The sequence below is a fragment of the Lissotriton helveticus genome, chromosome 2_1, assembly GCF_964261635.1.
Source record: "Lissotriton helveticus chromosome 2_1, aLisHel1.1, whole genome shotgun sequence".
NCBI classification, from domain to species: domain Eukaryota; kingdom Metazoa; phylum Chordata; class Amphibia; order Caudata; family Salamandridae; genus Lissotriton; species Lissotriton helveticus.
This window is the reverse complement of record NC_136059.1, coordinates 1,274,544,480-1,274,557,202: the sequence shown is the minus strand read 5'-3', so window position 1 is coordinate 1,274,557,202 and position 12,723 is coordinate 1,274,544,480. Positions and strand designations below refer to the sequence as shown.

The following is a 12,723-nucleotide window of genomic DNA, read 5'->3' as shown; positions in this document are numbered from 1 at the left end:
CCAGTTAGATTTAATATGTATTTTCATTAGACGGCACTTCCCATAAACATTCCTCACTGAGCTTATTTGCAACAACCAATTCCCTTTGCTCAAGACTGAACATCAAACACCGTTCACTCAAGCTTTTATGACACACTACATGGGTTCGCTTCCTCATCAAGTATGACTCTCCTGCAGATTTGATCGAACTACAGCTTGTCCGAACTACCTGTCCAAGTGTACAATGCAACAACACAATAGTCTCCAGGGAAAGACAGTAAAAACCGAGGAAGCGAAGTGCTGAATTCAAAAGGGGATGTTGCAAGAGTGTTACTTGAGTTTATAGTTGTCTACCCCGATTCCTTTTTTTCAATGGTAGTATTGATGTTTCGGCGTCTCGACGACTACCGATGTCTGCGCGGAACAAAAAGGAATGGGCAACCATTACACTAAGAGCGTGGGCACTCCTGTTCAAGTATCCCGACTCCTCGTCCACTTCGAGTCACACGCATTTGCCCAATTAGAAACTCTCATTCCTTTTCATATGTTAGTGCAGTGCTAGATGTCAAGAACCCCCAAAAATGTCTGGTGACGTGCTCCTCACATTCATATAGAACCTTAAAAGCAACCCTGACACATCCACTGTCATAATGCACCACGAGCTGGGGGGACACCAGGCCCATCAAATCTGCTTTTTTTCCCTGCTCTCTAGGTTTCAGTAGAGTCTATTTAATTGAAAATCCTGTCTTTGCTCTTGAGCTTTGACTGTCCTGCTGTGTCAGTGGTAGTTCATTTTGACTGACCTCACCTCTAAGAAATGTCATCTCAAACTCTCTGATTATAAGTCCATATTTTTTAAAGGAAATGCTCATTTCCACCATTGTGTTTGGATTGCAGGGGCACTTAAGTCCCACCTCTTATAATTTCATTCTGCCTACTTTCTTTAAGGCTAGACAGATTTAAAGCCTCTTGCATCCCCTCATATAGGGTCTGGTTCACAAGGTCATTAAGACTGTGAACAGTAGCACTATGAAAGTACTCTTTTATATATGTGTATATGCCTCTGTAAGTGCCCTCACAAATTTCAGACCCCTATTGGTAAAAGTGCAAAGAGGGTACAGTTCTTTCTATTAGTGGTTATTTTAAGTAATTATTCCTAAATATTTCCATTTTTAATGTTTTGAGGTACATTCACAATGGCTTATAAGGGCACGGAAAAGAGTTATATAGAAATACAAATTCAGGTACTTCAAAATGCTTTTGTGATGAGGCCTCAACATGTCTAATGCTGTCTTCGCCCCATACTGGTAGCCTTCTTCTGCAGATCCTATACTCCAGGAATTCAATTTGTGGACGAGGTCTCCACAACCATAACTCATACACCACAACATTCCAAATGTCTAAGTCTATCTACGATTTCTGATTCAAAGCTAATACATTTATCACAAAATGCAAGAATTAAAGTTTTAGGCGTTTTACCCCCAGATGGCCTCCACTTGAAGAAACTGAAAGCCGAAACACAAGAGCGTGGGCTACTGTGCATTTGCATCCACCGCCCATAATTGGCTGGACGCGCGCTCTGTATTCTGCAAAAGTATGCTTCTCTGCACAACATGTAGAGGATCAAATAAGGTCAGAACATACCTTGCCTTGCCGTCTTGATATTAACAGCTTGAAATCCCCCATTGAGCGCCGAGGAGTCAATAATGTCTGACTCAAAGTCCCTGTGGTTCTTCCGGTAGACGAAGAGAGCCACGATCACAGAAATGGCCACACAGACAATCACAGCGATCACAATGCCAACGTAAAGTGCCACATCATCAGAGTTGGGGGCAGCTGACAAGGTAACAAGGAAACAGGTATGTTAGACAATCATGTACAATGTGTGCAAAGTGTTGCCACACCAGGACCCCCCCCCCCCCGACACCTCCCCCCAAAGAGGACTACTGTCAAACAACGGTCTTAGTTTGTACAATACAGAGTTTAAGAAAGGACACAACACAAAGGACAGAGAGATTAACAAAATCCTTAACAAAACTGGGAATGCAGTATTAACCCATCAATGGCCAATCTCCTGTTTTTCATTGGCAGATAACTTTATTTACTTTATTCAGGCCACACAGTGTGGCGTAAGACCTTGTTCAGCGGGAGACAAAACCTCAGCTGGTTATAAATTTATTTTTCAAGGAGCAACTTTCATTTTATGTGATTCAAGGAGTGCTTAATGTCTATGCACAGATGCTAGTTGTGTGACGTTGGGTTATGAACGACACCCATTGCCTGGCACTCCTCTTTAGTTCAGCCTCTTCTTAACACAAGTCTCGAAAATACGTATAGAGGACCCAAGACCACTTCCAGCTCCAGAAGTACATGATAGGTTTTTTTACACAAATGTGTGATGGTATACCGCTAACCGGAATCATGCTGTGCCTTCACAACAACGTCATTAGAACTAATGCGTCTTTAGTACGCATTCGTTAAGCGCCCAAATTGTTATAACGACTTGCCTTAGGGGGGCGCTGTATTTTGGAATAGGTTAATTTACTATTCCAACTCCAGTATGCCCAACAGTACGGAAGGTGTTGGACTTTAAATACAACATCATTCCATTAATGCTCCCCGATAAAGCAAGCTGTTATAACGACTTGAGAGCTGAACGATGGGTACTAAAGACATGTTCGTTCTTTTGCCAGTGCTGTAAAGGCACCACGGGATTCCGGCTTCGGTCTGAAGGACCTTTCCCTTTTGACACACCTGTCGTTGTTCACACATTGCGCAAAAATGATTGGCCAGCCAGTAGCCTGAGAGCAACACTGTGGAAAGCTTCTGCTTCCAAAGCTGTGACATTGGCAGTGATAGATATATGTCGAAAAGGCCTAACTCACGGCTTAAAAATAGTTTTCTAACTTGAGGGTCCCATTGCAAGCAGTATGGAGTCTACCCTAGCTACTGTTTGAGTGGCAGTTCTGTGGTGTGCATGGGTGCAAACTACACCTCTGTTACCTTCAGAAAGGGATTTAAGTTTCTAAATACAAGATTTGCTAGTCTTTGTGGAGACATTGTTTGTGGAAACCCAACTGTGGTCTAAATACCATCCACCACTAGGTCACTTAGGCACTGTTTGTCAGAAATCACTGTGAATTTCATGATGAACTGATTTTTTGACTACCAAGTTCGACTACTGAATGCACTAACCAGCCCCTGTGAAGTCTTTTTCTGATAAATATTTTACTCTGGCTTAAATACACTGTTTGGATGCTTTTTTTAAATTTGCAAGCATTGCGATCAGGGGGATGGGTATCATAGTACGCATGCTCCCCAATTACGACTGCCTTACCCTTGTATTTGCTAGCTATAAGTTTATCAGGCTCATTTCCCCAATATACATCAAGGCCCAGGGGGCATCACTGCTTGCTACACTTTTTACTCCTGTTGCAGAGACCTTTGCTGAGCTGTGCTGAAAAAAGGTGCCCTTTTCATTTCTTCTCTGAATAGGCCTACACATTATCCACACAGGAAACGTGCCCAAAACGTTAGGTGAAGTTTACGCGTGCACCTGATGAAAGAGGTTTTATTCGTGATGCAGACGCATGCACGCATCATGTGGTAATATAAGGTATGTTTCCTGCCCCTTATTAATTGGTTTACAAGGTTTTCTTTAATAAGGTTCCAAGCCACTGAATTTGTTTTAAAAAAGGCCCTCTTCTCGCCCCTGTGCAAGAAAACATAGATGAAAGAGAAATAATGAAAGAAAACAGCAATTAAACATTTCATAGGCATAGGCCAATGCTAAGTACACAAGTTCAGCCCATGGTGACCCCTCAGGCACTTTAAACAAGAATCTGGCAGGAAGTGAGGGGGGGGAGGAAGAAGGGCGGGCCTGTCCAGCAGGACTGTAAAATCCAGTCTGGGAGCATGTCCTTGGCTATGTAAGACACTGTCATGGTGCCCGATTCACAGAGCATTTTACATTCTTGTGATGAGCAGCCTCCAAGAGCTGTTGCCTTCTGTGCCCTCCCTTATGCCTTCACTTGTTACTTCATAAATGCAAGCCTGACGATAAGTCTGTGGCAGTGTAGTAAGGCACCAGGCATGGTGCTCGGTCATTGGGCTGCATAGTCTTTTAGGATGAATACTTAAAAGAGGCAAGAGTGACTTGTATACTGCATTTTAAGCCTTAGCATGGAAGCAATATCAGAAAAGAGGAGTTGGGCGAGCTGAACCCTAACAGCACAAAAAGATGATGGACAGAATGCTGAACATTGTCAAACATTCAACCCCAGTACAGAGATCTGGGCTGAAATCTATAGTATTTTTGCTCCTCATGACATTCCAGTTGGACACAGCCACATGCAAATTAGCCTTGACCCTACTCCCCATGGGAACAGTCCAGCACGACCTGCCAGGCCAGGTCGTCCTCCCTGGACCCGAAACAAGCATCCTGGGACTGGTTTCGGAGTATAAACTTCAACATCCAGGCTAGCTTGAATCCAATGGCATAGTGAGCATACCCTTCCCACTTGGGGTGACTGTAGCAACACAAAAAGATGATAGACGGAATGCTGAACATTGTCAAACATTCATCCCCAGTACAGAGATCTGGGTCTAAATCCATTGTTCTATTGCTCGCCATTCTATTCCAGTTTGGACCCAGCCATATGCAAATCAATTGACAATTAAGTTAGAATTAAGTGCCGGTGCAGAGCTCAAATTAAACCCTGACCGGGAGCTAAACTAGTAACTAGGAGCAGTGCTTCATGGAAAGAGAACACCAACCTGAAATTAGGAGGAATACATGCCCCGTAATTTTTTTGTATGGTGGAAGCACACCAACAAAGACACAATCCAATTGGTTTATGACAGCTATGACTCTAAAAAGACCTTCTAAAAATGGGGCAGGACCTAAGATTCTTTTCTGCTGATCTTCACCACACCATGGCATACGGGTAATGTATGAGCATGAGCAGTTACACATGTAGCATGTGGGTTTGATCAAGGGATAAATGGATGCTTTTAGATTATAATGACAACATACTACTATCCCCATCACAAACCCCCCACATTTATTAATTGTGAGAATTTCTCAATTTTGAACCAAGCTCAGAAGAGTAAAGGGGCACCACAACAGTGTAAAGCACATGCACAAGAAAAGGATTGGTCCTAATGCACCTGAAAAAATGTTGTCCCTCAAAAGTGGATGGTTTAATGGCTCTTGTTCTTGATTTGGCGAAGGCGTATTATTATTTGGTGACTGTGGAACTGTGGATAATCCAAGATTGCTGGATTAATGGCTTCCCTTCTGTTTGCGTGTTTTTTAATTTGGGGTGTACGTTGGTTCAGAGCTTAAACAAACATGATGTTTACATTCATGGTGAATAATATCCTATGTCAGCAGAAGCATATAGGGAGAAACGAGTGCCTTTTTTCTGTGTCTCTCTTCAGTTTTCCTCCTATCCAGAAGGGCTACCAAATGAACCTTTGAGTTTCTTCACAAGCCTCATCTGCCGGTCTCCACCCCAACTTAAACTGCCTTAAACAGATGAAGTGCCTCACATCAATCAGGGATGGAGGGTGCAAGAGGGTACTGAGCTTGCAGTTGAAGCCAGGTTAGGTTAGGGTGAGGCAGGGCAGGGTTGGGCTGGGCTCGCACTACCCTGAGGGAGAAGGAGTGGGGGCTGCACCTTAAGTGTGCATGATGTCTTGGGCTGGCCAAACCGTCATGCGTACTTTGCACGCTCTCCACAGGCTGCATTGTACCGCCTGGGTTGAGCACATGCACAGCCTCCAGTCCCTCTCTGAGCGCCAAACCACGGCACCCAGACCAATCACAACGCTGCTGTAAGGCAGTGTCGTGATTGGCTAGGGGATTCTGGGCGGCTGGGAGCTTCCTGCTGCCGGACAAGATGTTGGAGGAGAGGCAGCAGCCGGTGGTATGCAGGTGAGTGCTTTTATTTTTTGTATTCCCTCCTTTGCTTCCGCCAACCCACAAGCCTCGCTTAGTAGCAGCCACTACTGTCACAATGACTGGACAAATATGTGTGTGGAGGACGGCTGTAGTACATTCCTAAATGTTTAATCACTGGGAGCCTCATTTATGAGGCCGTGCATCACTTTTACGCCACCGGTGCGTCACTTTTTGTGACGCACCAGCAGCGTAAAAAATTTGCCTTGTTGCACCATATTTACAAAGTGATGCATCTAGGTAGATGCGTCACTTTGTAAACCCCTGCGCTACATTATACCTACGCCAGGTATAATGTATGCAGGGGGGGGCGGTCTGACACAAGAAAGGGTCATAGAAGTGACGCAGTGAAATCTATAAGATTTCACTGCGTCACTTCTAGGACACAAATGCGTCAATTTCTTACGCCTGCCTCACAGCAGGCGTAAGACTGACGCAGGCCCTTTCACATGGGGCTTGCCCCATGTGAAAGGACACATTGCTGGAGTTGTGTCACTTTTGTGACACACTCCAGCAATGCGTCACTTTTGCGCCATACAGATACGTCAGAAATACTGACGTATCTGTAACTCCTTGCGCCATGATGCGTCATACTGTAAATATGACGCATCATTGGTGTCGCAAGGAGGGCGCACTGAGAAGTGACGCATCGCTGTTTTCACGCAGCGATGCTTCACTTTTCATAAATGAGGCCCTGGGTACTTACACAGTTTTATTTTAACTTGCGTTGATGCTCTGAACTGTGCTATAACATTTTACCATGCCTGTGCTCCCCAAAAAACAAAACTCCCTCCCCGATGTGAGTTCTACTGGGTCACTACATAGTAGCTCCTTGAATATACAACGTGTTCTTCGTCACACTTTTTTTAATGCTCAGCATCAAAGGATGGGTCATGTACCATTCGCCACTGATACTTCTCTTGTGGTCAAGATTTAATCAGAGCCATTGTATATTTTGGAAAGATCTATCATATTTTTTTTTTATTCTGCTGTTAGAGTAAGGCATTATGATTTCTTCAACAGGAATATTGACTATCAGATTTCCCCGCTCTTTGCTGTTACACTCTGCCGGACACAACTCCTCGCTTTCTGGATCAGAAGGTGGTGCTATGGAGATGGTGGCGGCAGCATCGCAAGCAGCACCCGCATAGCAGGTGACAGCAATCAGCGCAGAACTGAATTAACTGAGCATGCAGTCCAAAAAGTAACATATTCCCTGCCCAGAAGTGTCAGGATCCCTTCACACAACACTGGTCCCCTCTCATTCGGCATGCATGCGCGGCCGGGCCTAACAGCGTGCATCTGAATGGGGAATAATATTAGCATGTATATATTCGTTCTTTTCAGTGACATGAAAACCGAATGTCAAAACTTACAAGACAATCCATATTCATTCTGGGTTCTCTGCTCGGTTGAAATGGGATAAATCAAACCTTAAAAGGAAAAGAAATTAACAAAAATTGGGAACAAAATCAAAGAAGGGCAACAGAAAGAAAATCATAAAAAAGGGATTACTTAACAGGGGGAAATGACTTATACTGCGACATATCCAGCTTTTACGTGCACAAAAGTTACATTTTTTTTTTTTTTGCATGATGGCGGCCTAACATCATTGGCGACGAGGAATAACTAGACAGATTGACTTTCAGGGCCGGAAATAAGTCTTGAGTCACTAACTTCGGAGTGCTTGAATTCGTTCTTCTACTGCGCATAAACCTTAATGGAGCTATTTCATTGCAGACATCAATGGTCGTTAGCATGCTCCGAGAGCCTCTCCTCGCCATATGCTGAGAATCCCCCGACAACCTGACTGGCTGCTGTTTTCCTCTCTCATTTATTGAATTACAGAGGCGGGCCGAAGATCTCTCAGCCCAAGGGACTTGCCTCCTAGGGGGTCAAAGGTTAACCACTGGCTGCACAGTCCAGCCTGGGTGGGAATCCTCTGCCTTTTTTGCGGATAGGATTGTTTGAAGTGTAATCCCTTTATCCAATAGGAATCACAGAGATGTTTCATAGAGGGGGTGGGGAAGGAAGAAATAGTGGAGGGGAGCAAAGTTAGGGGAAGGAGGCAGGTTCTGATTGGATGGGTATTGATGAACCTCACGTAAATCACTACAAAATTCATAAATGTCCCCAAGGATACAATTGGAACATAAAATAGTGGGGGGAAATGGAAAGTGAAGATAATTCATATATGACAACTGTCTATTTTTTCTCAAAAGGACAAATTACTGTGTAAGTGTTAACTGTGTGTGGTGTCAGAACAGATTAACAGATTAGCACTCACTCAGCTATGAGGCTGTACACATCACCCTACTGAGTGCTCACAGATTATGTAGTAAATTGTGAAGTGTGCCGCAGGTGGCTGGAAACTATTGCAAATATGAATGCCAAATTAGTTGCAATGTGCCATCTCCTCCCCAGCAAGTAATGAAATCTAAGCAAAGCAGTATATAAAACACATTCACATTTTCCATTTTTGAGGAACAGTCCTTGTCCTGCCCCTCCAAAGTCGCCATTAAATTCCATCTATTTGTGAGCAATGTTATTGTCCCCATGTGCTTGTACAGATGCCACTTTCTATCCAAGTCAATGTCATTTATTGGTCAAAACTCTTTGTCATAATATAGCCTTATAGCCCGTCGTAGCAGGCTCTACCAGTGATTAAAGGCCCGCTCCAGCGTTAAAGGACCGAAGGCCTTTAATAAGGGAGCAGGCCTTTAATATAGCCTTATAGCCCGCCGTAGAGGGCTATACCGGCTATTAAAGGCCCTCTCCAGCGTTAAAGGCCCCGAGCCGAAGGCGAGGGCCTTTAACAAGGGAGAGGGACTTTAATAGCGGTATAGCCCATCTACGAAGGGCTATAAGGCTATTAGAACATTCTGTCACTAGAGGACAGAATGTTCTAACAAAAAAGAACAAAACCTTTTGGGAGCGTGAGGGGATTGGAATCCCCTCAGGTTCCTTGAAGCCTTTGTTCACAGCCAGAGCTGTGAACAAAGAAACATTGGAATGTTGGAGCTCCAGGCTTATACCAGCCATTATAAGCCCAGAGCACTCCATTGTTTTCAATGGAGCTACCAACATTCCAATGTTCTAATAGCCGGTACAGCCCACTACGTAGGGCTCTACGGCTATTAGAATATTCCGTCCCTAGAGTGCAGAATGTTCTCATTTGTAAAACAAAGGCCTCACGGTTCCTAAGTGGGCTTAAATCTCCTCGGGTTTCTTGAGGCCTTTGTTCACAGCTTTTGCTGTGAAGAAAAATTAGAATGATGATGCTTCGGGCTTCTAAAGTCCATTAGAAGCCCGGTGACTCCATTGTTTTCAAAGGAGCGCTCGGCTCAACACACCAATGTTCTATTCAAGTGATAAAAAGGTGAGTGTTCATTTAACTTCATAGGAATAAAACTTTAAAAATATGGGCCTAACAACCACCATACTATTAATGCAATTTTTGTATTCGAGGAACAACTTTACAAACCTTCTTACCTTAGCTTGCTTTCTCACCAACATTAATTCTTTAAACTACGAGGACTTTTTACTCTTGCAGATAATTTGCTGCTCCATCACCAGTGACCTTCACAGTCTTGGTGAAGGCCTCTATCGACTTAGGGCCGAAACGTTTAGACACTCTTTCGCCACAGTACCGATTGTCCTCTTTGGCATCGCTTGGTTAAGCCAAGGATTTATATAGCTCTATCTAGGGAGGTACTCGTTATACTCCTGGGCATAGAGACAAGAAGAATTGACTATAAGGCATCAATAAATATGTTACTTTATTTCTTTTTTTTTGTCAGTCGACATATGAGTATACACATTTGCTATGGTGAAGGAGCAATAAATCTCAGTTAAACAAGACCATGGAATATTTGAACGAGTGAAGTCAAAATTCCTTGGGCTTCTGACACAAAATGAAATTGCCTAGCGCTTGTGGCCTTATGTAAACAATACCTCTAGATATTTCATCCTATGGGAGAACAAGGCAACCTAACAATGATGGCGCATGCAAGTGCGCGGGGCTCCAAACGGCTTCCATTAACAAATAAATCACCGCCGCCGGCGTGCGCTTTTATCATTGTTGTACTTAAAAATCTAAACTTACTTTACGAGTGATAAACAGCGCCCAAAGGGGGGAGCAGATTTATGCTCGAGAAATTCTTTTTGCTTTGCCAATTGCTCGAAATGAACAAACTCTAATTAAATCAGTAAAATCAGGCTTGGAGGCTGTGCTGCAAATTGGCTGTAAAGCTAAGACAGATTGCATGGCCATTAGTGAACGCCACTGTGCTGCATCCTGCATAAAGATGAACAGGGAAGAGGGACTTGGAAGTGAAAAGGCGCGTGCGGATCAGAAACTGTTAAGCCAAACGTTGAGAGGATAAACACGCGACAACCAAACCTGCTGGTTTTCTGTCGTCACGAGAGACAGTGGTCTTCTCCCAGTGAAGGCGAGGCTCGCCTGTCCTTTCCATGAATCTACCGGCCCGAAAGCCTGCGGGAGGCTGTAATTAATGTCCCCAAGTGCATAATATTTTATGTTGTCGAAAAATAAAAGTCCCGCAGCCCCTGAAAGTGAGTCATGATGAACATGTCTGGAGTGCGTCTCATTACAAAAAGGTCCTGTCACTCGACAGAAAGGCTTTCATGGCTGCACTAATGATGTCAAAGGTCAGATCTGGCATGAGACATCCAAGAAGCCATTCGCCATCATTTACCTTGCTTCCCTTGCCCAATTACTCACTGCTTCCTAGGCATTTTGACGTCTATGAGCTCCCACAAACGATCTTCTTCTCTCCTGGTGGACAGATGAAATGTGTGCGCCTGAAGATTCAGTCATGTCGGGTTTGGCGGCAGGCTAAGAAAGTCTCGTGACGTCTAGCCCAATCCCTTGGCTGTGACTACAGGTGCCATGTGTGATTCCAGTACGTTCTGAGTCCTTAAAGTAGAACAGTAAAACACCATCTCTAGCTAGACAAACATCACTCCAGAGGCGCCAGGAGGTTTCAGTGAGTTAAACAACCATCGCTAAAAGAAGTGGTAGTTTCCATTCACAAGTGCTTTTTGCATTTTTTTGCAGGTGCATCTAGTGCAAACTTGGCCCAAGGGCATAAGTGCGCTTTACAAGAGCACGAGATTACATTATGCGTTCTTTAGGCTGAGTGATTTGCCCAGAATGGTAAGATGTTCACCTGAGGCTGATTCGAACGTAGTTCCCCAGTTGTTAAGCCCTCATATCTAGGCGCTCGTCCCAAGTTCAAAACTTGCAAGGCCTACTCAGCGTTCCATCATTCTGAGGTCGGTAAACTGCTTAATATTAACATCTGCTACATACAATGCTGAAAAGTGGCTGCCGTGTGACTGGGCCAAATGGTCTAAACATGGCCATGCTTCTACGGTGCTCCTGATCAGATACACATTCACTCACCAAGCATAAACTCACATGCCTTCTGCTGAGGCCAGGGCATTTGCATGGCTAGTGGACAATTGGATGCCCATTTGTTAAGTAAACTTTGGGTCCAACTACTGCGAAGTAACTGAGTGAGACTATCTTTGGCCCGCATGCAAAGCTGCATGTCGATACCGAGTCCAGCGGAGCCGATTGTGGGTAGAACCGAATGGTTGATCTCCATAGTGAGAGGAAGGGAACAGTCCAGGAAGTGTTGAGTGACTTGAGTGATCCAAGGGGAGAGGCAAGAGGAACAAATGGTATTGTGTTTACTGCAGTCTACTGAAGCCACTGCAAAGATTGTTGGTGCCCAGTAAGGTTGGTTGAGGGAGGCAAGCTGGAGGAGTGTAGAGTTTCTTACCAGCTTGTGGTCCGCAGCCTATGTACTGTTGGGACTATCAGCGCTTGTCAGTGGCGACTCACCGGGGAGCACAGGTGTGAATGCAGCCTCCTGGTAGAACGTCTTGGGCTTACTGGCTATGTCCGTATAATACATGCTGTCGAGAGGGCAACCTGCCCAATAATAGGCCTGAATGTTTCTGAACTACTTCACCAGGTCACAACTCTGATTCCAGTTCTCATGAATCTGAGTCTACTTCCCTGTGGTTCATAATATCTAATATGCCCCCCTGCCTAGGTACATCATATAATGGGATCAAAATATATTTTTGCATAGCAACTCAGAGCCTTCTAGGAGTATATGGGATAATGCTGCTTGGCCGGCAGTGCTTGGAAACTTTGAGGTGTTCTATGTGGGATGGGAAGATGTTGCTGTCCTGTATGATGTGGGTTGCGTTTTCTTCTCCTGGCCGAGGTTGGCAGGTCCCAAGAGGGGATTGCTTTGAGCATTGCTTTTACTGTTATCCCACTCTTTCCTTACTCTAAAATGTTCATAAACAGCAGCAGGCACTTTCAAGGAGACATGGCTATTAGCAACATGTGCATTTTACCTCCAGAAGTTTTGAATTCCTCTTCTCTCTGTACATTTCATCCTCGCCAGGTTGAGATGTTGAATTACTACATCTATAGTTGACTGTGAGCCACAGTGTGTCTGCCGATTTCTGAACAAACACTAATAAACCTACAAATTGCTGAAGTCCAGTATGCTGGCTCCATAAAAGCAAGTTGCAAAGATCGATTCAGAACACTTGGACTTCCTAGTCTCAAAATCACAGCGTCAGTGCTTCTTTTTTGGCCTGTTTCCGAACAGATTTATGAGTCGTAAGTGTTATTGACTATCCATTTCCTGCCTATGAATATTTTTCCCCATAAAGGGGGACAGCATTAATTTAGAGTGGATCCAGCACGTGGATAATTTACCCACTTAAAGTAA

General features: G+C 44.3%; 1 protein-coding gene across 2 annotated transcripts in view; it reads right to left on the bottom strand.

Moving 5' to 3' along the window:
• Positions 1-12,723, bottom strand: part of UNC5C (unc-5 netrin receptor C) — a 441,641-nt gene that overhangs the window by 79,495 nt on the left and 349,423 nt on the right. For both annotated transcript variants that reach the window (XM_078676216.1, XM_078676217.1), the window contains exons 8-9: positions 7,318-7,374; positions 1,624-1,815 (exon numbers count right to left, since the gene is read on the bottom strand). In XM_078676216.1, coding sequence (XP_078532342.1) covers positions 1,624-1,815; positions 7,318-7,374 — 249 coding nt within the window. The remainder of the gene's footprint in view (positions 1-1,623; positions 1,816-7,317; positions 7,375-12,723) is intronic.